General features: G+C 38.4%; 1 protein-coding gene across 1 annotated transcript in view; it reads right to left on the bottom strand.

Moving 5' to 3' along the window:
- Window positions 1–25,009, bottom strand: part of KIF15 (kinesin family member 15) — a gene marked incomplete at both ends in the record, with an annotated part of 73,947 nt that overhangs the window by 42,999 nt on the left and 5,939 nt on the right. Inside the window, 6 exons of the mRNA XM_082849187.1 lie at window positions 6,031–6,210; window positions 7,547–7,644; window positions 17,447–17,484; window positions 21,439–21,515; window positions 24,285–24,468; window positions 24,958–25,000. Of these exons, the coding sequence (XP_082705313.1) occupies window positions 6,031–6,210; window positions 7,547–7,644; window positions 17,447–17,484; window positions 21,439–21,515; window positions 24,285–24,468; window positions 24,958–25,000 (620 nt within the window). The remainder of the gene's footprint in view (window positions 1–6,030; window positions 6,211–7,546; window positions 7,645–17,446; window positions 17,485–21,438; window positions 21,516–24,284; window positions 24,469–24,957; window positions 25,001–25,009) is intronic.

Here is a 25,009-nt window from a genome sequence, read left to right as displayed (position 1 = left end):
ATGAAGCCACTGCAATGAGAAGCCTGCGCACCGCAACAAAGAGTAGCTTCCGTTCTCCACAACTAGAGAAAGCCCGCATAAAGCAATAAAGACCCAACGCAGCCAAAAATAAAAATTAAAAAAAAAATAGAAAACTGTGTTAATATAAATACAAAACTACGAATTCAAATCAAAGGAAGATATATTAATTCTACTACTTGCATATGCCCCTAATAAAAGTCTATCTCTATATGTATACATATATATTTACGTATATAGACAAAAGTCAAGACAAAACCAACACTTTAGTTGGAGATTACTATATCTCAAGTATTGACAGATTATACAGACAAAAAAATATTTGTAAAAATATAAAACCCTATATCCAAGGATGTACATTCTTCTCAAGCACACCCTTATAAAAGTTGGCCATTGTATTAATCTATAAATAATTTCTCAATAAATCTCAAAGACTAGGAATCACACAAGACCACATTCTCTGATCCCAATGCAATTAACAATCAACATGAAAAATAAATTTAAATTTCCCATAAATTGGGGAATTTAAAATCACATTTCTAAGTAAATCATGGGTCAAAAAAGAAATTATAATGGAATAATACTTAGATCTATATGACAGTTAAGATATTAAAACTTGTATAAACTTTAAGTAATATTAAGTAAATTTATAGCATTAAATACAAAAGAAAGGCCAAAATGAGCTAAGCATCGAGCTTAAGAAGTCAGAAGGAAAGTAGGATAAACCCAAAGAAAGTAAAAATAAATCATTAAAGAGTAAGGCCATATAAACCATCACAACTATTCAAAAAGAGAACAAAATTGTAGTTACAGCAAAGATTTTTAAAATGAGAATACTAGGAACAGTTTTATGCCAATATATTTGAAAACTTAGAGGAAACTAAAATTTTTCTAGGAACACGCAACCTATCAAGACTTCTGACCCAAAATTGCCTGCATAGGTCTATTAAAGAATTTTTATTTGTTGTTAAAAATCTTCTTACCAAATAAATAAATAAATAAACAAATAATCAATCTAACTAAACACAAGGCCCAGATGTTTTGGGGATGAGTGCTACATGCTTTTTAAGAACAGGTCATTCTAATCACACATATTTCCAGAAAACACATAAAGGTGGTAATAAAGCAAGACAAGGAAAGTAGGAAAAAGGAAAAATACAAGTTTATCTCAATCTTAAGCCCTGATGAAAAATGATAAACAAAATACTGACAAACCTAATCTAATATTTTATCATGTTAACATGTTAATGAGAAAAACCACATGATCATCTCAGTAGAGGTAGAAAGAGCATCTGACAAAATTTAACACACATCCTTGATTTTATAAGATAGTTAACAGGGTGGCTGATTATAAAAGCATTCTATTAAAAAACCTGCATTTATATACATAACAGACAACATGTAATTTTTTTTTTTTTTTTCAGTACCGCTGCGGCCTCTTCCGCCGCGGAGCACAGGCCCCGGACGCACAGGCCCAGCAGCCATGGCCCACGGGCCCAGCTGCTCTGCAGCATGTGGGATCCTCCCGGACCGGGGCACAAACCTGCGTCTCTTGCATCGGCAGGCGGACTCTCAACCACTGGGCCACCAGGGAAGCCCGACAACATGTAATTTTAAAAAGAAGTTATCCCCCACCAGAGCAATAAAAAATATAAGGTATATTAGAATAAAGGTAACAAAAAAAAGGTAAGATTTTTATGGTGAAAATTATTGTAATGTAAGACATTAAAGACCCAATTAAATGAAGAGACATACCATGTTCATGTATGAACTCTATTGTAACTGGTCTCTAACTGCAATGCAATTCTAATCAAAATCTCAACATTATGTTTGAATGTGCATATATACATACCCCGGTTCACAAGTAAAACCTATCTCTTACTATGAGAGTCACAGTTTAAGATGTTTGAAAAAGATTTGCTGAAGATGGAAGAATAAATTAATGAACGCTGATATATATATATATTTATTTATTTATAAATATTCATATAATGGATTACACAGCAGTGAAAAAAAGGCAACATAGATGAATTTCATGCACTGTGTTGACTTTAAAAAAGTTATAGAAGGCAATATACATAACTCTTTTTAAAACTCAAAAACAGGCAATACTAACATTTTAAGAAATACATACATATGTGATTTAAAAGTAGAAGAAAATGATGACATTCAACACAGTGCTTATGTTTAGGGAGGAACCAGAGATATGAGATAGAAAGAAGCACACAGGTAGAATGATAATATTGGTGATATTTAACTTTAAATTGTCTAATGGAGTCCTGCAAGTTCATTTTAACATTATGCTTAGTAAGTTATATGCATGTGGCAATACTGTATATGCATCAAATATTACATACAAAAAAATTGTTTAAAATCAACTGGCCAGGTTAGAATCCATACAATGTGAATAGAGGAAGAAAGAGAAAATATGAACAGACCCAATCACAAGCAATGAAATTGAAACCGTGATTAAAAATCTTCCAAAAAACAAAAGTCCAGGACCAGATGGCTTCACAGGCGAATTCTATCAAACATTTAGAGAAGAGCTAACACCCATCCTTCTCAAACTCTTCCAAAAAACTGCAGAGGAAGGAACACTCCCAAACTCATTCTATGAGGCCACCATCATCACCCTGATACCAAAAGCAGACAAAGATACTACAAAAAAAGAAAATTACAGACCAATATCACTGATGAATATAGATGCAAAAATCCTCAACAAAATACTAGCAAAGAGAATCCAACAACACATTAAAAGAATCATACACCATGATCAAGTGGGATTCATCCCAGAGATGCAAGGATTCTTCAATATATGCAAATCAATCAATGTGATACACCGTATTAACAAATTGAAGAATAAAAACCATATGATCATCTCAATAGATGCAGAAAAAGCTTTCAACAAAATTCAACACCCATTTATGATAAAAACCCTCCAGAAAGTAGAGGGAACTTACCTCAACATAATAAAGGCCATATATGAAAAACCCACAGCAAACATCATTCTCAATGGTGAAAAACTGAAAGCATTTCCTCTAAGATCAGGAACACGACAAGGATGTCCACTCTCACCACTATTATTCAACATAATTTTGGAAGTCCTAGCCACGGCAATCAGAGAAGAAAAAGAAATAAAAGGAATACAAATTGGAAAAGAAGTGAAACTGTCACTGCTTGCAGATGACATGATACTATACATAGAGAATCCTAAAGATGCCACCAGAAAACTACTAGAGCTAATCAATGAATTTGGTAAAGTTGCAGGATACAAAATTAATGCACAGAAATCTCTTGCATTCCTATACACTAATGGTGAAAAATCTGAAAGAGAAATTAAGGAAACACTTCCATTTACCATTGCAACAAAAAGAATAAAATACCTAGGAATAAACCTACCTAGGGAGACAAAAGACCTGTATGCAGAAAACTATAACACACTGATGAAAGAAATTAAAGATGGAGAGATATACCATGTTCTTGGATTGGTAGAATCAATACTGTGAAAATGACTATACTGCCCAAAGCAATCTACAGATTGAATGAAATCCCTACCAAATTACCAATGGTATTTTTTACAGAACTAGAACAAAAAATCTTAAAATCTGTATGGAGACACAAAAGACCCCGAAGAGCCAAAGCAGTCTTGAGGGAAAAATTGGAGCTGGAGGAATCAGCCTCCCTGACTTCAGATTATACTACAAAGCTAATCAAGACAATATGGTATTGGCACAAAAACAGAAATATAGATCAATGCAACAAGACAGAAAGCCCAGAGATAAACCCACACACCTATGGTCAACTAATCTATGACAAAAGAGGCAAGGATATACAATGGAGAAAAGACAGTCTCTTCAATAAGTGGTGCTGGGAAAACTGGACAGCTACATGTAAAAGAATGAAATTAGAACACTCCCTAATACCATACATAAAAATAAACTCAAAATGGATTAGAGACCTAAATGTAAGACTGGACACTATAAAACTCTTAGAGGAAAACATAGGAAGAACACTCTTTCACATAAATCACAGCAAGATCTTTTTTGATCCACCTCCTAGAGTAATGGAAATAAAAACAAAAATAAACAAATGGGACCTAATGAAACTTAAAAGCTTTTGCAAAGCAAAGGAAACTATAAGTAAGACGAAAAGAGAACCCTCAGAAAGGGAGAAAATATTTGCAAACGAATCAATGGACAAAGGATTAATCTCCAAAATATATAAACAGCTCACGCAGCTCATTATTAAAAAAACAAACAACTCAATCCGAAAATGGGCAGAAGACCTAGACATTTCTCCAAAGAAGACATACAGATGGCCAAGAAATACATGAGAAGCTGCTCAACATCACTAATTATTAGAGAAATGCAAAACAAAACTACAATGAGTTATCACCTCATACCAGTTAGAATGGGCATCATCAGAAAATCTACAAACAACAAATGCTGGAGAGGGTGTGGAGAAAAGGGAACCCTATTGCACTGTTGGTGGGAATGTAAATTGATACAGCCACTATGGAGAACAGTATGGAGGTTCCTTAAAAAACTAAAAATAGAATTACCATATGACCCAGCAATCCCACTACTGGGCATATACCCAGAGAAAACCATAATTCAAAAAGACACATGCACCCCAATGTTCATTGCAGCACTATCTACAATAGCCAGGTCATGGAAGCAACCTAAATGCCCATCGACAGACAATAGATAAAAAAGATGTGTCACGTGTATACAATGGAATATTACTCAGTCATAAAAAGGAATGAAATTGGGTCATTTGTAGAGACGTGGATTGATCTAGAGACTGTCATACAGGGTGAAGTCAGAAAGAGAAAAACAAATATTATATATTAACGCATATATGTGGAACCTAGAAAAATGGTACAGATGAACCAGTTTGCAGGGCAGAAATAGAGACACAAATGTAGAGAACAAACGTATGGACACCAAGGTGGGGGAAGTGGTGGGGTGTGTGTGTGTGTGTGGTGCTGTGACAAATTGGGAGATTGGGATTGACATATATACACTAATATGTATAAAATGGATAACTAATAAGAACCTGCTGTATAAAAAAATAAATTTAAAAAAATTCAAAAAAAAAAACGTGAATAGATTAGTTTTCAAATTCCTGTCAAAAGGTTTCATTGTCCTGAGCTGAATGGCCAGAAGAGGTTGCCTTTTGACACCTAACAAATAATAAACAAGGGTGGAAAATAGAGAGCAGAGCCAGCTGGTTTGAAGGGCAGAGATCCCAGGAGCTCTTCAAAAGGGCAACTCCAGGCTTCCCTGGTGGCGCAGTGGTTAAGAATCTGCCTGCCAATGCAGGGGACACAGGTTCGAGCCCTGGTCCGGGAAGATCCCACATGCCGCGGAGCAGCTAAGCCCATGCGCCACAGCTATTGAGCCCGTGTGCCACAACTACTGAGCCCGTGTGCCACAACTACTGAGCCAGCATGCCACAACTACTGAAGCCCGTGTGCCTAGAGCCCATGCTCCGCAACGAGAAGCCACCGCAACGAGAAGCCCGCGCACCACAACAAAGAGTAGCCCCACTCGCCACAACTAGAGAAAGCCCGTGCGCAGCAACGAAGACCCAATACAGCCAAAATAAAATAAATAAAATAAATAAATAAATAATAATAAAATAAAACTGTAACTCTATATCCTTTAAAGAAACCCTCCCCAAAAGAAGGGCAGCTCCCAGGAGGAACAACTAAAGGGATATGGTCACTAACAAACTGTCCCCCATTGACATGTAAGGTGGTTTTTAGGAGTCTATGACCGGAATGAAAAACACCAAAATAACACAAAATCAGGGGTCAAACTTCTATTTTAACTAAGGGGAAATTTATAAAACAGTGTCATATCCTTCTTTCATTTCTTCTCATGAACATTCTGGTTATGGCTTCACAAAACATTTTTAGTAACTCAACTCTTGCTCTTTTTTTGAGATCAAGGTGCTCGTCACAGCATGCTATGTTGCCTACGAATCAAATTGCTCAAGGCAGGGTACCTGATAGGCTTCAGCAGCTGAGGTCACCACGTGCTCCACAGCACCAACAACGAAGACTCCCTTCTTAATATGCTCCCTTAAGTACAGTCCAGCCGATGCAGAGTCCAGGAGGTCATAGATCTGCTCGTTGTAGATTTCAATAAAGGAACACTTACAAAGAAAACTCTTTCCAGCTCCAGCCTGTAAAACAGAAGCCTGGTGTAGCTATGTTCTTTTCATGAGTTCATCCTTACCTTTCATGAGCATTCATCTTTCACTCACTTCACAACATATAAAATTCCTACAACATTATCCTTTACACAATACAGGACACTTAAAAGTCAGGTTTAAAATACAGATTAGTAGTTTCAGCACATCAGTACACTTTAAAGTGGCATCGAACTGTGGTCCCAGGAGCCCTTAAAGTTCTCACCAGTGCCTCAGAACAAAGACAGGGAGGTGGCACTTGAGCATTCCAAATAGGCAATTCCATTTTTTGTTTAATTGAGGTATAATTGATATATAGCATTATACTAGTTTCAGGCGGATAACATAATGATTTGATATTTGTATATATTGCAAAATGATCACAATAAGTCTAGTTAACATCCATCGCCATACACAGTTACATAATTTTTTCCCCTTGTGATGAAAATAGCAATTCCATTTCACCTGTCTTATATATGAATCAAGTGTTATATTCCTCAAACGACTGAACACAATGTATTTTAAAAGTCTCTCTTTAAAAAAATAAACAAATAAAAGTTTTCTTTAAAAAGCCTCGCTATAGGATTTTTAACCACAGAAATGCACGTCACTAAACTTACTTCACTGGCACATAATATGTGTGTCTAACTGCAATGGTCAGGCATAGTTTCTGCAAAGGAGTAAGGAGTAAACCAATGCTATATATCAGACTCCTTGGCACATAGGTAATAGAACATAAAACACTAATGGCTCTTAAGCCTGGAATTCCCTAAGCTAAAGACGCACAACCAACAGAATGACCCAATCTGGGAGCCAATGGAAAATGGAAGGCCACATCGCTAGGATGATGGAGCCACACCACGTGTGAAGCAAGGAGAGCATAGTCAGGTGGTAGCAGGTGCTGCAAAGGAGGTACAGATGGGCCCATTACTAGTGGCTGTCATGAAGATGTAGGGACAGCTGCAGTCAACTGTGAGCCTAGGCGCAGGTAGGTGATGGAGCTTAATGAATTTGTTTTCCTCAGTTAAGGTTTTCTTTACACTTTCTCTCTTGTAAAGTCTGAGAGCCTAAGAAGCACTACATTCTTCTTTCTTTCAATGTGGGTTCAGGGATGATGCATGTTTTATAGACTAAAAACTTTTAGAAAATAATAAACTCAGAATCCTTAATTTAATCTTAAGAATTGAAAGATTTTTTTTTATGACTCTAGTCTATCCACACTGTAGACTCCCAGTGATGCCCCTCCATGTATCATGAGCTAATTAGTAGTAGTTAGCTACTCAAAACTAGGTATTTCATAGAATCGCTTTATTTTTACAATAAGTTTTACCTTCTCTTTTTCACGTTCAATTAAGGAAAACAAATATTCAAAACTTCGTGGAATTACTCCTCTCAGGTTATGAGAAAAAGTATCAGATTCAGATGGTCCTAAAGAAAAATGTAAAAAAATATATATATAGCTGTTCATTTTTATTCTGTTAACAGGAGTCTTTCAAAACAGCAACACTGAAAGGCAATTCATATAGAAAAGACAAACTGTATTATCAGTTTCTTTCAGGCCCCAAACAAGATAAATCGTGGTCTGTAACAGATGGCATAATAGAACCTGCCTATCAATGGGACTGAAGAGAAGGGCCCACAATAGCCACTAAGCAATTTTTAAAAGTAGTTGTTGTTTGATAAATTAAAAAATCCATTTCAGTCCCAAGCTTGAAATTTTTCCTTCTGCAGGTACCAAAATTAGCAGAAATAACAAATAATTGTACTTTACTGTTGCATAAGACATTCTGTCTCCTAGGCTGATCTTTATACACTGGCTGTGGGGCCACAGGCTAATTACTTAAATCTCTTGGAGTTTTCAACTATAATATGGAAAGAATAATGGTAATAACTATCTCACAGGGTATAAAAATTAGCATTAGCTAGTATTTTGTTAATTGGGCAATAAAAGCCAAGCTGGTAAGAAAGATACTATAGGAATTCTTCACAAGATTTCTGTACAGACAGAAAACTGAAGAGCAATCCAATCTCTGTTTTGTTAACATTCGGGAAAAGGGGAGATGTGAGTGGATATGTAAACAGCAGGATTTTTTGGATACTAATTCAAGCTATAGCTATATCTGTCAGAAAAAAAACTATAAAGCTAGAAAAGATCCAAAAGTTACTATATGTATTAGTTAAACATGCCTTAGAGGGACTTCCCTGGTGATGCAGTGGTTAAGAATCCACATGTCAATGCAGGGGACACGGGCTCAAGCCCTCGTCCGGGAAGATCCCACATGCCAAGAAGCAACTAAGCCCGTGTGCCACAACTACTGAAGCCCATGTGCATAGAGCCCATGCTCCACAACAAGAGAAGCCACCGAAATGAGAAGCCAGTGCACTGCAACGAAGAGTTGCACCCCGCTTGCCGCAACTAGAGAAAGCCCACACACAGCAATGAAGACCCAACACAGCCAAAAATCAATCAATCAATAAGTAAATTTATTTTAAAAATATATATATGCCTTAGAGACCAAAGGAACTAACAAATGCTGGCGTATGCTAGAAAGTTACAGAAAATAAATTTTAAAATATTATTGTCATCTCGGTGTGCTATACCTTAAAAAAAAAAGAATAAAAAATATATAAAACAGGGCAGAGAAATGCAAGTAAATGAACACAGAGGACAGATAATATTAGAATATTATCTACAGACAGAAAACTCCACGGCATGTGGGATCTTCCCAGACTGGGGCACGAACCCGTGTCCCCTGCATCGGCAGGCGGACTCTCAACCACTGTGCCACCAAGGAAGCCCAAGATAATTTTTAAATAAGAAAAAAGCTTGAGGGACTTCCCTGGTGTTGCAGTGGTTAAGAATCCACCTGCCAATGCAGGGGACACGGGTTCAAGCCCTGGTCTGGGAGGATTCCATATAACGCAGAGCAACTAAGCCCATGCGCCACAACTACTGAGCCTGTGTTCTAGAGCCCGTGAGCCACAACTATTGAGCCCACATGCCACAATTACTGAAGTCCGTGCACCTACAGCCCGTGCTCCACAGCAAGAAAAGCCACAGCAATGAGAGGCCCGCGCACCACAACGAAGAGCAGCCCCCGCTCACTGCAATTAGAGAAAGCCTGCCCACAGCAAACAAGACCCAATGCAGCCAAATATAAATAAATAAATAAATTTTAAAAAAAGAGATAAAAGCTTGAATGGGCGTTTTACAGAGAGGCTATTCAAATGTCCAATAAATGTATAAAAGGTGCTTAGTAGTCAATGAACATCAAACAAGTGCAAATAAAAACACGAGATAGTACTATACATACTCCAGAACAACTAAAATTTTTAAAACGGACAATACCAAGTGTGGACATGGATGTGGAGCACTGGGAAATTCCACATCTATGCATCTCCATCATGACCTTTTTACTAAAGCTGAACATACATATACTATAACCCAGCAAGTCCATGCCCAGAAGTTTAAAGTTCAATAGATATGCACTATAAAAGGCCCACACGAGAAAAAAATGTCCATAACAGTACTATTCATGTGCTCTAAAACTGTCTAGCAACAGCAGAATAGAAAATGTGGAACTCCTTTAAGATGGCAGTGTGGGAAGACGCAGAGTTAGCGTCTCCCCACAACTAGGGCACCTGCCAGCCGCTGGTGGGGGGCTCTGACCCCAAAGAGATGGGAGGAATCCCAGAGTGAACCGGTAGGATGTAGGGGGACCAAGAGGGGAGGAGAAATGGAGGCCAGACAGGATCGGTTCCCCTGAGGCTGGGGAGATCAGGAGAGGGAGGTGGGAGGGACTCTACGGGAAGAGTGTGAGAGGAGCAGAGGGTGATCACCTGGCCCACTGGTGTCGGGGAGGCTCCTGAGCTCCCAAGCCAGTTCCCCCCAACAAAGCCCCATCCAGTCCACATGGGTTCTGGGGGCACAGGAGGGCTGCTGGGGAGATCAGGAGTGGCAGGTGAGAGGGGCCACCGAGGAGGAGGGGGAGAGAAGCAGAGGGTGTTTTCCCCGCCCACTCGGGCCCAGGGAGCCTACTGAGCTCCCAGACCAGCTTCCTGCCCTCCAAGGCCCACCCCGCATTGGTCCTGGGGGTATAGGAGGGAGGACAGGGAGATCAGGATTGGCAGGTAGGAGGGGCCCTCCCAGACCCCAGACCGGAGGAGCAGGAGAGGAGAGGAGGGCGTTTGCCCAACCCACTCAAGCCCAGGAAGCCTGCTGGGCTCCCAGGTGAGGTCCCCCACTCTCTGAGACCAGGGGTGGGGGGCATGCCTGGGCCCCTTCTGGTCCTTGAGACTAAGCGCCACAGCCCCCAGGGCCTTTTCCAGCCCTGTGGGTGCTGAGCATTGGCCCCACCCACCGCCCAAACCTCACCCTTGCTTAGGCCCTGCTCTCCATGGCCAAGGCCTTCCCCCCGCTCCTTTTTTTTTCTTTTTTCTTCTCCCTCCTCCTCTTTTTCACTATTGTGGTACTGACGTACCTTCCAGTTGCTGATTCATCTATACTTTTACTTTTACATTCTTTCTAATATATCTATTAGTTTCCTAGTCTAATTTTATTTTTTACTTTGTTATTGTTCTCTTTCCTTTGCCACCCCACACAGCTTGTGGGATCTTGATTTGTGAGCACAGGGTTGGGCAGAAGCTCCTGTGGTGGGAGCTCTGAATCTGAACCACTGGACTAATAGAGAACCTCAGACCCCAGGGAATATTCATCAGAGTGAGGTCTCACAGAGTTCCTCATCTCAGCACCAAGACCCAGCTCTACCCAAGAGCCTACAAACTCCAGTGTTGGAAGCCTCAGGCCAAACAACCAGTAAAACTGGAACACAATCCCACTCATTAAAAAAAAAAAAAGAGACAGCAAAAAAATGTCACAGATGAAGGAGGAAGGTAAAAAAACCCTATAAGACCAAATAAATGAAGAGGAAATAGGCAATCTATCTGAAAAAGAATTCAGAGTAATGATAGTAAAGATGATCCAGAATCTCGGATATAGAATGGAAGCACGTATTGAGAAAATACAAGAAATGTTTAACAAAGATCTAGAAGAACTAAGGAACAAACAAACAGAGACGAACAACACAATAAATGAAATGAAAAATACACTAGAAGGAATCAGTAACAGAATAACTGAGGCAAAAGAAGGAATAAGTGAGCTGGAAGACAAAATGGTGGAAATAACTGCCGAGGAGCAGAATACAGAAAAAAGAATGAAAAGAACTGAAGACAATCTCAGAGACCTCTGGGACAACACCAAATGCACCAACATTCGAATTATAGGGGTCTCAGAAAAAGAAGAGAAACAGAAAGGGTCTGAGAAAATACTTGAAGAGATAATGGAAAACTTCCCTAACATGGGAAAGGAAATAGTCACCCAAGTCCAGGAAGTACAGAAAGTCCATACAGGATAAACCCTAGGAAAAACACATCAAAACACATATTAATCAAACTAACAAAAACTAAGTTCAAAGAAAAAATATTAAAAGCAGCAAGGGAAAAACAAAAAATAACATGCAAAGGAATCCCCATAAGGTTATCAGCTGATTTTTCAGCAGAAACTCTGCAGGCCAGAAGGGAGTGGCAGGATATACTTAAAGTGATGAAAGAGAAAAACCTACAACCAAGATTACTCTACCCAGCAAGGATCTCATTCAGATTCGATGGAGAAGTCAAAAGCATTTCAGACAAACAAAAACTAAGAGAATTCAGTACCACCAAACCAGCTTTACAACAAATGCTAAAGAAACTTCTCTAAGTGGGAAACACAAGAGAAGAAAAAGACACACAAAAACAAACCCAACTAACACACCATTGTAAAGCAATTATACTCCAGTAAAGATGTTAAAAACAAACAAACAAACCCAAAACAATTAAGAAAATGGTAATAGAAACATACCTATCGATAATAACCTTGAATGTAAATGGATTAAATGCCCCGACCAAAAGACACAGACTGGCTGAATGGATACAAAAACAAGACCCATATATATGCTGTCTACAAGAGACCCACTTCAGACCTAGGGACACATACAGACTGAAAGTGAAGGGATGGAAAAAGATATTCCATGCAAATGGAAATCATAAGAAAGTTGGAGTGCAATACTCGTATCAGATAAAATAGAGTTTAAAATAAAGACTGTTACAAGAGATAAGGAGGGACACTACATAATGATCAAAGGATCAATCCAAGAAGAAGATATAACAATTAAAAATGTTTATGCACCCAGCAGAGGAGCACCTCAATACATAAGGCAAATGCTAACAACCATGAAAGGAGAAATTGACAGTAACACAATAATAGTAGGAGACTTTCTAACACCTCACTTACCCCAATGGACAGATCATCCAAACAGAAAATAAATAAGGAAACACAAGCTTTAAATGACACAATAGACTAGATAGATCTAATTGATATTTATAGAATATTCCACCCAAAAGTGGCAGAATACACTTTCTTCTCAGGTATACATGAAACATTCTCCAGGACAGATCACATGTTGGGTCACAAATCAAGCATCGAAAAATTTAAGAAAATTGAAATCATATCAAGCATCTTTTCTGACCACAATGCTCTGAGACTGGAAATCAATTATAGGAAAAAAGTGTAAAAAACACTGGAGGCGGGGCTTCCCTGGTGGCGCAGTGGTTGAGAGTCCGCCTGCCGATGCAGGGGACACGGGTTCGTTCCCTGGTCCAGGAAGATCCCACATGCTGTGGAGCGGCTGGGCCCGTGAGCCATGGCCGCTGAGCCTGCGCGTCTGGAGCCTGTGCTCCGCAACGGGAGAGGCCACAACAGTGAGAGGCCTGCGTACCGCAAAATAAATAAATAAATAAATAAATAAACACTGGAGGCTAAACACTGTGCTACTAAATAACCAAGAGATCACTGAAGAAATCAAAGAAGAAACTAAAAAATACATAGAAACAAATGACAATGAAAACATGATGACCCAAAACCTATGGGTTGCAGCAAAAGCAGTTCTAAGAGGGAAGTTTACAGCAATTCAATCTCACCTCAAGAAACAAGAAAAATCTCAAATAAACAATATAACCCTACACTTAAAACAACTAGAGAAAGAAGAACAAAGAAAACCCAAAGTCAATAGAAGGAAAGAAATCATAAAGATCAGAGCAGAAATAAATGAAATAGAAACAAAGAAAACAATAGCAAAAATCAATAAAACTAAAAGCTGGTTCTTCGAGAAGATAAACAAAATTGATAAATCCTTAGTCAGACTCATCAAGAAAAAAAGGGAGGGCTTCCTTGGTGGCGCAGTGGTTGAAAGTCTGCTTGCCGATGCAGGGGACACGGGTTCGTGCCCCAGTCCGGGAAGATCCCACATGCTGTGAAGTGGCTGGGCCTGTGAGCCATGGCCGCTGAGCCTGTGCTCCACAGCAGGAGAGGCCACAACAGTGAGAGGCCTGCGTACCGCAAAAAAAAAAAACAAAGAAAAAAAAAGGGTGAGGACGCAAATCAATAAAATTGGAAATGAAAAGGGAGAAATCACAACTGACACTGCAGAAATATAAAGGATGATAAGAGACTACTGCAACAACCATATGCCAAAAAAATGGACAACCACGAAGAAATGGACAAATTCTTGGAAAGGTACAATTTTCTGAGACTGAACCAGGAAGAATTAGAAAATATAAGCAGTCCTATCACAAGTAATGAAATTGAAACCAGAATTTAAAATCTTCCAACAAACAAAAGTCCAGGACCAGATGGCTTCACAAGCGAATTCTATCAAACATTTAGAGAAGAGCTAACACCAATCCTTCTCAAACGCTTCCAAAAAATTGCAGAGGGAGGAACACTCCCAAATTCATTGTACGAAGCCACCATCACCCTGATACCAAAACCAGAAAAAGATATCACAAAAAAAGAAAATTATAGACCAGTATCACTGATGAACATAGATGCAAAAATCCTCAACAAAATCCTAGCAAACAGAATCCAACAGCACATTAAAAGGATCATACACCATGATCAAGTGGGGTTTATCCCAGTGATGCAAGGATTCTTCAATATACGCAAATCAATCAATGTGATACACCATATTAACAAACTGAAGAATAAAAACCATATGATCATCTCAATAGATGCAGAAAAAGCTTTTGACAAAATTCAACACCCATTTATGACAAAAATTCTCCAGAAAATGGGCATAGAGGGAACTCACCTCATCATAATAAAGGCCATATATGACAAACCCACAACAAGCATCATGCTCAGTGGTGAAAAACTGGAAGCATGTGCACTAAGATCAGGAACAAGACAAGGATGTCCACTCTCACCACTCATATTCAACATAGTTTTGGAAGTCCTAGCCACAGCAATGAGAGAAGAAAAAGGAATACAAATTGGAAAAGAAGAAGTAAAACTGTCACTGTTTGCAGAAGACATGATACTATACATAGAAAATCCTAAAGATGCCACCAGAAAACTACTAGAACTAATCAATGAATTTGGTAAGGTTGCAAGATACAAAATTAATGCACAGAAATCTCTGGCATTCCTATACACCAACAACGAAAAATCAGAAAGAGAAATTAAGGAAACACTCCCATTTATCACTGCAACAAAAAGAATAAAATACCTAGGAATAAACCTGCCTAAGGAGGCGAAAGACTTGTACTCAGAAAACTATTAAACACTGATGAAAGAAATCAAAGATGACATAAACAGATGGAGAAATATACCATGTTCTTGGATTGGAAGAATCAATATTGTGAAAATGACTATACTATCGAAAGCAATCTACAGATTCAATGCAATCCTTATCAAATTACCAATGGCATTTTTCACAGAATTAGAACAAAAAAATCTTACAATTCGTATGGAAACACAAAAGACACCGAATAGCCAAAGCAATCTTGAGAAAGAAAAATGGAGTTGGAGGAATCAGGCTCCCTGACTTCAAACTATACCACAAAGCTACAGTAATCAAGAGAGTATGGTACTGGCACAAAAACAGAAATATAGCTCAGTGGTACAGGACAGAATGCCCAGAGATAAACCCACACACATATGGGCACCTAATTTACGACAAAGGAGGCAAGAACATACAATGGAGAAAAGACGGCCTCTTCAACAAGTGATGCTGGGAAAACTGGACAGCTACATGTAAAAGAATGAAATTAGAACACTACCTAACATCATATACAAAAATAAATTCCAAATGGATTAAAAACTTAAACGTAAGACCAGACACTATAAAACTTTTAGAGGAAAACATAGGAAAAACACACTTTGACATAAACCACAGCAAGGTCTTTTTTGATCCACCTCCAAGAGTAACAGAAATAAAAACAAAAATAAACAAATGGGACTTAATTAAACTTAAAAGCTTTTGCACAGCAAAGGAAACTATAAACAAGACAAAAAGACAATGCTCAGAATGGGAGATAATATTTGCAAATGAAACAACAGACAAAGGATTAATCTCCAAAATATACAAACAGCTTATGGAACTCAATACGAAAAAAACAAACAATCCAGTTAAAAAATGGGCAGAAGACGTAAATAGACATTTCACCAAGGAAGACATACAGATGGTCAAGAGGCACATGAAAAGATGCTCAACATCACTAATTATTAGAAAAATGTAAATCAAAACTACAATGAGGTATCACTTCATGCCGGTCAGAATGGCCATTATCAAAAAAGCTGGAAACAATAATTGCTGGAAAGGGTGTGGAGAAAAGGGAACCCTCCTGCACTGTTGGTGGGAACGTAAACTGATACAACCACTATGGAAAACAGTATGGAGGTTCCTCAAAAAACTAAGAATAGAATTACCATATGACCCAACAATCCTACTACTGGGCATACACCCTGAGAAAACCATAATTCAAAAAGACACATGCACCCCAATGCTCATTGCAGCACTATTTACAATAGCCAGGACATGGAACCAACCTAAATGTCCATCGACAGATGAATGGATAAAGAAGATGTGGCACATATATACAATGCAATATTACTCAGCCATAAAAACAAACGAAACTGGGCTTCCCTGGTGGCGCAGTGGTTGAAAGTCCGCCTGCCAATGCAGGGGACACGGGTTCGTGCCCCGGTCTGGGAGGATCCCACATGCTGCGGAGCGGCTGGGCCCGTGAGCCATGGCCGCTGGGCCTGCACGCCCGGAGCCTGTGCTCCGCAACGGGAGAGGCCACGACAGTGAGAGGCCCGCGTACCACCAAAAAAAAAAAAAACGAAACTGAGTTATTTGTAGTGAGGTGGATGGACCTAGAGTCTGTCACACAGAGTGATGTAAGTCAGAAAGAGAAAAACAAGTACCATATGCTAACAAATATATATGGAATCTAAAAAAAAAATGGTACTGATGAATCTAGTTTCAGGGCAGAAATAAAGAAATAGAGAATGGACTTGATGACATGTGGTGGGAGGGTGAAGTTGGGCAAAGTGACAGTAGCGTCAACATATATACACTACCGAATGTAAAATAGTTGGCTGGTGGGAAGCAGCAGCATAGCACAGGGAGATCGGCTCGGTGCTTTGCGATGACCTAGAGGGGTGGGATAGGGACAATGGGAGGGAGGTTCAAGAGGGAGGAGATATGGGGATATATGTATGCATATGGCTGATTCGCTTTGCCATGCAACAGAAACTAACACAGTATTGTGAAGCAATTATCTCCAATAAAGATCTATTAAAAAAATAATAGAAAATGTGTTATATTTATACAATAATCTATTATACAGTAATGGAAATAAACTACTACTACATGCCATAACATTAGTGAATCTGACAAACCTCAGGCTGAGAGAAAGAAGCCATACATAAAAGAGTAAATACAGTAAAATTTCATTTGTAGAAGTGCAAAAACAAGCAAAACTAGTGATGACAGAAGTCAGAGTAATACATATGTCAGGGGACAGCAATGGGAGTAGTTACTGACTAGGAATCTTGGTCTGGGTAGTGGTTATACAGGTACATAATATATAAAAACTCATTAAACCCACTTCAAAAATTGTTCATTGAGCACATACTCTGTGCTAAGCATTGAGCTGGGAACGTAGCTAAAAACACAGACTTTGCTATAATGGAAGTCGCAATCTGACAGAAGCTTGGGAAATAACCTTAATTTTATGAGGTCAACATCATATACCAGAAAGTATTCCTTTCCAAAAAATATACTAAGTTCTGTCATCACAAAAAGAGTAGACTAAGCCAGTAAATGTTCATCTCTAATTTACTTACCCATCATAGTAAATGTTTTCCCTGAACCAGTCTGTCCACTGTAAAAAAGAATGTTTCATATATTATTTTCACACATGAAATTTAGAAGACTACCCTATTTTAATATGGTCTACTAGTATATAAATTTTCCCCACAGAGAACTGTCTTTCGTTTTTAAAATTATATCAGGTAAAAAGTGAATGATACATGTTCTTTCTCTCCTATTCTACCACTAAGACTTAACCACTCTTAACTGTCTAATAAATGCTTCTGGATTATACAGACATGGCCATCAGAGTTTTCATTTAATTTTTATTTACAAAGTTGGAATGATGCTATTCATACTTCTCTGCAACCTGTTTTTTTCCCTTAATTTTTATCTCACACATCTTTCTATGCTGGTAAATAGAGATCTGCCTCTTTATTTTTAATGGCTACATAGTATTCCATGAATGTATCATAATTTATTTAATCAGAACCAACTAGAAATTTTTTTCCAATTTTTGCTATTCTAAATAATGCAGCAATTCTCTTCCTAAATTCTGCCTTTAAAAGATACTAAGATGTTTTCATTTAAAAATAAAGCAATTAAAAACATCCTTATGCTATAGGCTTGATTTTTTTTTTTTTTTTTTTTGTATAGTGTCATATCTCCTCAGGTACACCAAGAAACAGGAGAAACAAAAAACTAAAGTTAAAATTTAGGGACTTCCCTGGTGGTCCAGTGGGTAAGACTCCATGCTCCCAATGCAGGGGGCCCAGGTTTGATCCCTGGTCAGGGAACTAGATCCTGCAATGCATTCCACAACTAAAAGTCCACATGCCGCAACTAAAGATCCCACGTGCTGCAACTAAGACCTGGTGCAGCCAAAATAAATATAAATAAATATTAAAAGAATAAAAACAAAATAAAAAATTATGTTGAAGATAGACGTCAGTTAGGATGTTAAATGTGGTTACATTGGACTCATGGCACAAATATAAAATTTTGAGTTTACTTTTTGGTTCAATGCCCCAAGAGCTAGAAAACAGTATAATCTAGTTGGTTACCTCTTTCTTTCGGAAGTAGGGGGAAAAAAGTTCTTCAGTTAACTCAGAATAAGAAATGGATACTGTTGAGCGTCCTACTTGAAGGTGAAGGGGACACTATTAACAATAACTCTAGAATTGAGACTGTCTAAGGTAAACCAGAAGGTATGCTCAACCAACCAATAAACCAATGCTCACTTCTCTCCATATGTTTCTCATTTCTGCCCTTGACTACCAAAAGCAATTTTCAAATTAAATATTATAATTAGTATGCTTAAGGATCTTCAAAGAAAACAGTTCTGAAGATATATAATCTCTGGTAATTGTGGCTCTTATTTCAAATTGATTTTTGAACTCTACCACTCAAAATATTCTGTGGAAAAAAAATCTTTTTTTTTTCTTGAGAAGACATGAGAAAATGGTTATCTGCTTCATGCGTCAAGAGAGAATATTTAGTTCTGCTGAACACAACTGAAAAGTAAGCATGAAAGGCAAAGGCAAATTTTCAAGGAAGAATTTGTGCACAAGATGAATCCAAGCTTTAAACTTCTTATTTTTTATTTCCTTGTATTTTGAGCCAATTACAGATGAACCAAGGGCAAACACACAAAAAAAGCATCAGCTGCTCAAAATTAATTACATAATTCACTACATCCTATTAAAAACCTCTGGTTCTAAATAAAATTAGGAAGTCTATTGCTAGAAGAAAAGGAAAAAATAATTGTACTACAAATTATATTCCTATTTATGAAATAAATCTGAAATGATTCACCTTGTAAAGAAAACTGACCTTCTAGAACTGCCAAGGTTGTCAGCTTACATTCCAACATTAAACCTAGAGCAGTATTTTAAGGCTGCCAGCATTTAGAAATTCAGAATCATCATGCACTTTTTTTTTGGCTGCGCTGTGAGCCTTGCAGAATCTCACTTCCCCGACCAGGGATTGAACCCAGGCCCTCGGCAGTGAAAGCACCAAGTCCTAACCACTGGACCACGAGGGAATTCCCATCATCATGCACTTTCAATATATATTTGGAAGACAGATTGACAGTTTCTTATACTATATGACCCAGCAATGTATTCCTACATATTTACTCAAGTGATTTGAAAACTTATGTTCACACAAAACCCAATATTTGAATGTTTGTAGCAACTTTATTCATAATTGCTAAAAACTGGAAGCAACCAAGATATCCTTTAACAGGGGAGTGAATAAAAAAATGGTGGTAAATCCACACAGTAAAATACTACTCGGCAAAAAAAAAAGGAAAGAAAGAAAAAGCAAAAGCTACTGACGCATGCAACAACATAGACAAATCCTAAATGAAAAAGCCAGAACCAAAAGGCTACATATTGTATGATTCCAATCATATGACACTCTGGGAAAGGCAAAGCTACAGGAATGGAAAATTTATTAGTGTATCCAGAGGTTGCGGGGGGCGGGGGCGGGGGGGGGGAGTGGCTGACTATGAATGGGACAAACAGGAGGAACTTTGAAGGTGGAGAAACTGTTCTCTTCAATAGGTGTGCTAAATGCTTGGGTCTCCGCATTTGTCAAAACACTATGCAACTGTACATCACAAAGGGTGAACTTTAAAGCATGCAAACTAAATAAACAAACAAAACACATCAACTAGGATGTCAGAGACCCCAGGATGGAATGTATCTAATTGAATTACAAGTTCATGACATACTGCACTGAAAGGTGTAGGTGGAAAAGGGGCTGGCCCAAGTAAGTTTACAAAATAAGGTTCTGACTAGAAATTGTAGGACTTAAGAAAAAAAAAAAGGATCTGTACATAAACACTGCATGCAGTAAATCTGTTCTTCACAGGGATACAGGCTAACAATTTTGAAACTGCTTTACATGTGTACTGGGGATGAACAAATAAATAAACGGATGGTAGCAGTGGGAGCCCGGGTTTCTCACTGTCAGCAAGGGAAGTTACAGATAAACAAGAAAGGAAGGCTAGAATGAACCCATATGGATTCTAAACCCTTGGATTAGAGTCAGAGACATCAGTATGAACTCAAGTTTACCCTACTGTATAAAGAAATGGATAGAAACAGAAACAATTATAGATATGTCTGTATACATGACTTAGTATACATACATATATTACCTAGCTCTGTCTGCTGAAAAGGCCTAGAAGCAATGACACTCCAGTAGCAACAAACACACCGAGTGCCTTAGTTTCTAAACACCATTCTCCAACAAAAGGAACCAGGGCTCCTTGCCAAAATGGCTGATTCTAGGTCTCAGACAGGGAAAATATAAGATGAGCCAGGAGCGTACTGTAGCATCATAAAGGAAGTGCTCAAAAAAAAAGGATGTGACATGTCAAAGGGACACAGAAACCAACCCCTAAAAGCTCCCAATGGCCAAGCTAGAACAATGTAAGCAACAAGATAAACATAATGTAGCATTAGATTTATAACCCAAAGTATGATATAAATATATGTAAGTCCATACCATACAAATGAATTAATTAATTAATGGGGGCAAAAAGACAAATCTTCCTTACAGAAGAATCCCAGATAACATGTAGATCCTCTCCAGGAGGTAGAGTTTAATCCCTTCCACCTTGCTTACACAGGTGGGGCCAATCAGATTACATGAGTCCTTAAAATTAAAGAACGTGCCCACCTCAGTCAGAGAGCAACATGACTAAGGAAGAGCAAGAGTTGCATGTCATTGGCTTGGAAGATGGAGAAAGGGGGCTGTAAGCCAAATAATGTAGATGGCCTCTAGAAGTCGGAAAACAGATTCTCCTCTAGAGCTTTCAGAAAGGAACACAGCCCTGCTGACACCTTTATTTTAGCTCAGAGACTGGCGTCAAACTCCTGACTTACAGAACTGTAAGACAATAAATCTGTGTTGTTTCAAGCCACTAAGTATGTGGTCATTTGTTACAGAAGCCATAGGAAACAAACAGAAGCACTTACTATTGTACCCTTGTATAAGGAAACAGTGAACAACTTACTAGGCAAAGATGGTACCATTATAGCCACTCATGCAAGACTCCACAATGCCTTTGGCCACAGTTGAGAACACAGACTCCTATAAATGTTAAGCACCAAATATGTTAACATTTCACAAAAATGAAAACATTTTTCCTAAACTACATTCTAAAATATAATAAAATTTGTGTGCAAATTTTCATTTGCAATAACATGAAAATTATATCTACTATAGGAAAAAGGCTAAAATAGCTAAGATGATAAAACTGTAAACATAATTATGTCCATTAATCTCCTATGCAATTATAGATTTAAACCTCACATCTAGAGTTTATATAGAATTTTGCATACTGCACGCAATATTATACTGGTATTAGCATAAAATACATAGCCCTATATGTTCTTCAGTACTTTTCCCACAAGCTTATACTAAATAATCAATATCTGATTTTTATTTTCATTTTTATATATAAATAGATGCAGCCTTATCAACAATGCAAGAATTCGTAAATCTGCATTGTCTAGTGTAGAAGCCATGAGCCACATATGGCTACAGAGCACCTGAAATGTGGCTAGTCCAACTTGAGATGTGTTGTAAGTATAAAACATACACCAGTTTTGGAAGACTGAACATGAAAAAAAAAAAGAATGGAAAAATATCTCATTAATAACTTGCTTTATGTTCCTTACATGTTGAAATGGTATTTTAGATATACTGGGTTAAATAAGATACAGAATTAAAACTAATTTTACCTGTTTCTTTTTTACTTTTTAAAAATGTGGCTACTAGGGAAATCCCTAGTGGTCTAGTGGTTAGGACTCTGCGCTCTCACTGCTGAGGGCCCGGGGTCAATCCCTGGTTGGGGAACTAAGATCCTGTAAGCAGCACAGCACGACCAAAGATGTGGCTACTAGAAAATGTTAAATTATATACATGCCTCACTTTCTATTTCCATTGTCCAGCCATGCCCTAGATGAAAAAAGATCTAAAGACCTACATGTCTCACCAAAAACATCCATGTGTATGAGGGAATAATCAAGATGTGTGATGTCCAATGCAGCAGCCATTAGCCATATGTGGCTATTACTTACATTAATTAAAATTAAATAAAAATTAAAAGTCAGGTCCTCAGATGCACTAGTCATATTTCAAGTGCTCAACAGCCACATGTGGCTAGGGCATCTGAGAAATTAATCTGAAAAGGTGAATTTGAAATTTTAATTAATCTTAATTAATTTAAACTTAAATAGCCATGTGTATCTAGAGGCTAATGTAATGGACAGCACATTTACAGAACATTTCCATCACTGCAGAAAGTTCTATTGAATAGTGCTAGCGAGATTTTAACTAAATTGTCCTTAATTAGAAAAAGTTACTGACACCATAGCAATCTTGTTTTTTTTGGCCATGCCTTGTGGCATGTGGAATCTTAGTTCCCCAACCAGGGATCAAACCCGTGCCCCCCTGCATTGGAAGCGCGGAGTCTTAACCACTGGACCGCCAAGGGAGTCCCAACACCATAGTAATCTTAAATCAATCACTCCCTGCTATGGATTGAATGTCTCCCCAAAATTCATATGTTGAAACACTAATCCCCAATGTGATGGTATTTGGAGATGGGGCCTTTGGGAGGTAATTAGTCATGAGAGTGCAGCCCTCAGGATAGCAGTACAGGCACACCTCGGAGATATTGTGGGTTCGTTTCCAGATGATCTCAATAAAGTGAATATAGCAATAAAGCAAGTCACATGAATTTTTTGGTTTCTCAGTGCATATAAAAGTTATATTTGTACTATACTGTAGTCTAGTAAGTGTGCAATAGCATTATTTCTAAGAAAACAATGTACATGTCTTAATTTAAAAATACTTTATTGCTAAAAAATGCCAAAACAATTACAATAGTAACATCAAAGATTACTGATCACAGATCACCATAATAATAACAAAAAAGAACAAAATATTTCAAGAAATATTGACCAAAATGTGACTCAGAGACATGAAGTGAACAGTGCTGTTGGAAAAATGATGGTAATGGAGTTGTTCGACGCAGAGCTGCCACAAACCTTCAATTGTAAATAAACACAGTATCTAAAAAGTGCAATAAAGTGAGGTATGCCTGTAGTGCCCTTATAAGAAGAGACATAGAGAATTCTCTCTCTCCACCGTGTGAGGACACAGTGGAAGACAGCTGTCTACAAGCCAGGAAGTGAGTCCTCACCAGACGCTGGATCTCTTGCACTTGATCTTGGATTCCCAACCTCCAGAACTGTGAGAAATAAATGCTTGTTGTTTAAACCACCCAGTCTATGATATTTGTGTAATGGCAGCCAGAACTAAGACACTCTTCTTGGGCTTCCCTGGTGGTGCAGTGGTTGAGAGTCCACCTGCTGATGCAGGGGACACGGGTTTGTGCCCGGGTCCGGGAAGATCCCAAATGCCGCAGAGCGGCTGGGCCCGTGAGCCATGGCCACTGAGCCTGCGCGTCAGAACCTGTGCTCCGCAACGGGAGAGGCCACAACAGTGAGAGGCCCGCGTACCGCAAAAAAAAAAAAAAAAAAAAAAAGACATTCTTCTTAAACTAGGCAGTTCAACTTTACTTATCAATCATCCAAGTGGCTCTGAAAAGTACAACTTCACCAACCTCCATCACAGGTTGGAGAGGGAAAATAAAGCAGGCTTGTCATTCTAGTACAAAGTCTGATGAAGGAAGAAAAATATTTAATAATATTAAATTTTAAATATTTATGGAATGTTTGAGCTTCCTTATCTGAGATCTGTCAAACTAAAGAGACCAGAAGTGAAATCCTCCCAAATAACAGAATCTTATATGTTCCAAATGAAAAGTTTAGTTCCTAAAATCATCATTACCTGAGTGGTGTCCATTTCTGCCACATGATCAAATATGAAGGTTTTGGGCTCAGGGTTGGAGTGCAGCCGGACAGTCGTAGAGGACAGCACAGATAGACATAAGTTTTGCTCTCCATCAGCTGATCCAGAACCCTCTGTAGGTGGGCGAACTCGCACAAAAACTTTGATAGCATCGCCTTCATTACTAAAGACAAAAAATACAGCAGCTAAGTTTACTTAGAAAAAGGATCTAAGCCTCATATTGCCTCTAGTGTTTCTAGTCTGAGTTTCCCCAATAAAGTACGAGATCTACCCATTTACGTTTACCTTTTATCAAGAGTCTCCCATAACCCACACCCTTTACTGATTTGCTTCACATCAGCCAACTTCAAAAGCCTTTACTTGAAATCATCTGAAAGGCAGCTCTAAGCTCTGCTTGTCTCTGACTTCCTTTTTAATAGCAATAATAAAGTAAGTCATCCCAAGGGAGAATTATGTTACTGATTCCATCTTTTAGCCTGGAAGGTGAGGGGACAGGGGCTGGGGAGGAGATGTGATTTTTCCATATTTCCAGGTAGCCGAGGACAAAGCTTAATGCTGAAACAAGGAACCCTTACTTACTATGCTAAATGGTTGTTTTAGGAATACTACATCCCTAATTCTTTTGGTCTCATCAGTAAGATTTTTTCCTTACCTTGGTTGGTTAGACTGACAATTTGTCACACTGCGTAACTCAGCTAGAAAAA

Source organism: Leucopleurus acutus (assembly GCF_964270905.1).
Source record: "Leucopleurus acutus genome assembly, chromosome: 10".
Classification (NCBI taxonomy): domain Eukaryota; kingdom Metazoa; phylum Chordata; class Mammalia; order Artiodactyla; family Delphinidae; genus Leucopleurus; species Leucopleurus acutus.
Note: the sequence above shows the minus strand (reverse complement) of the source record. Positions and strands in the feature narration are given on the sequence as shown.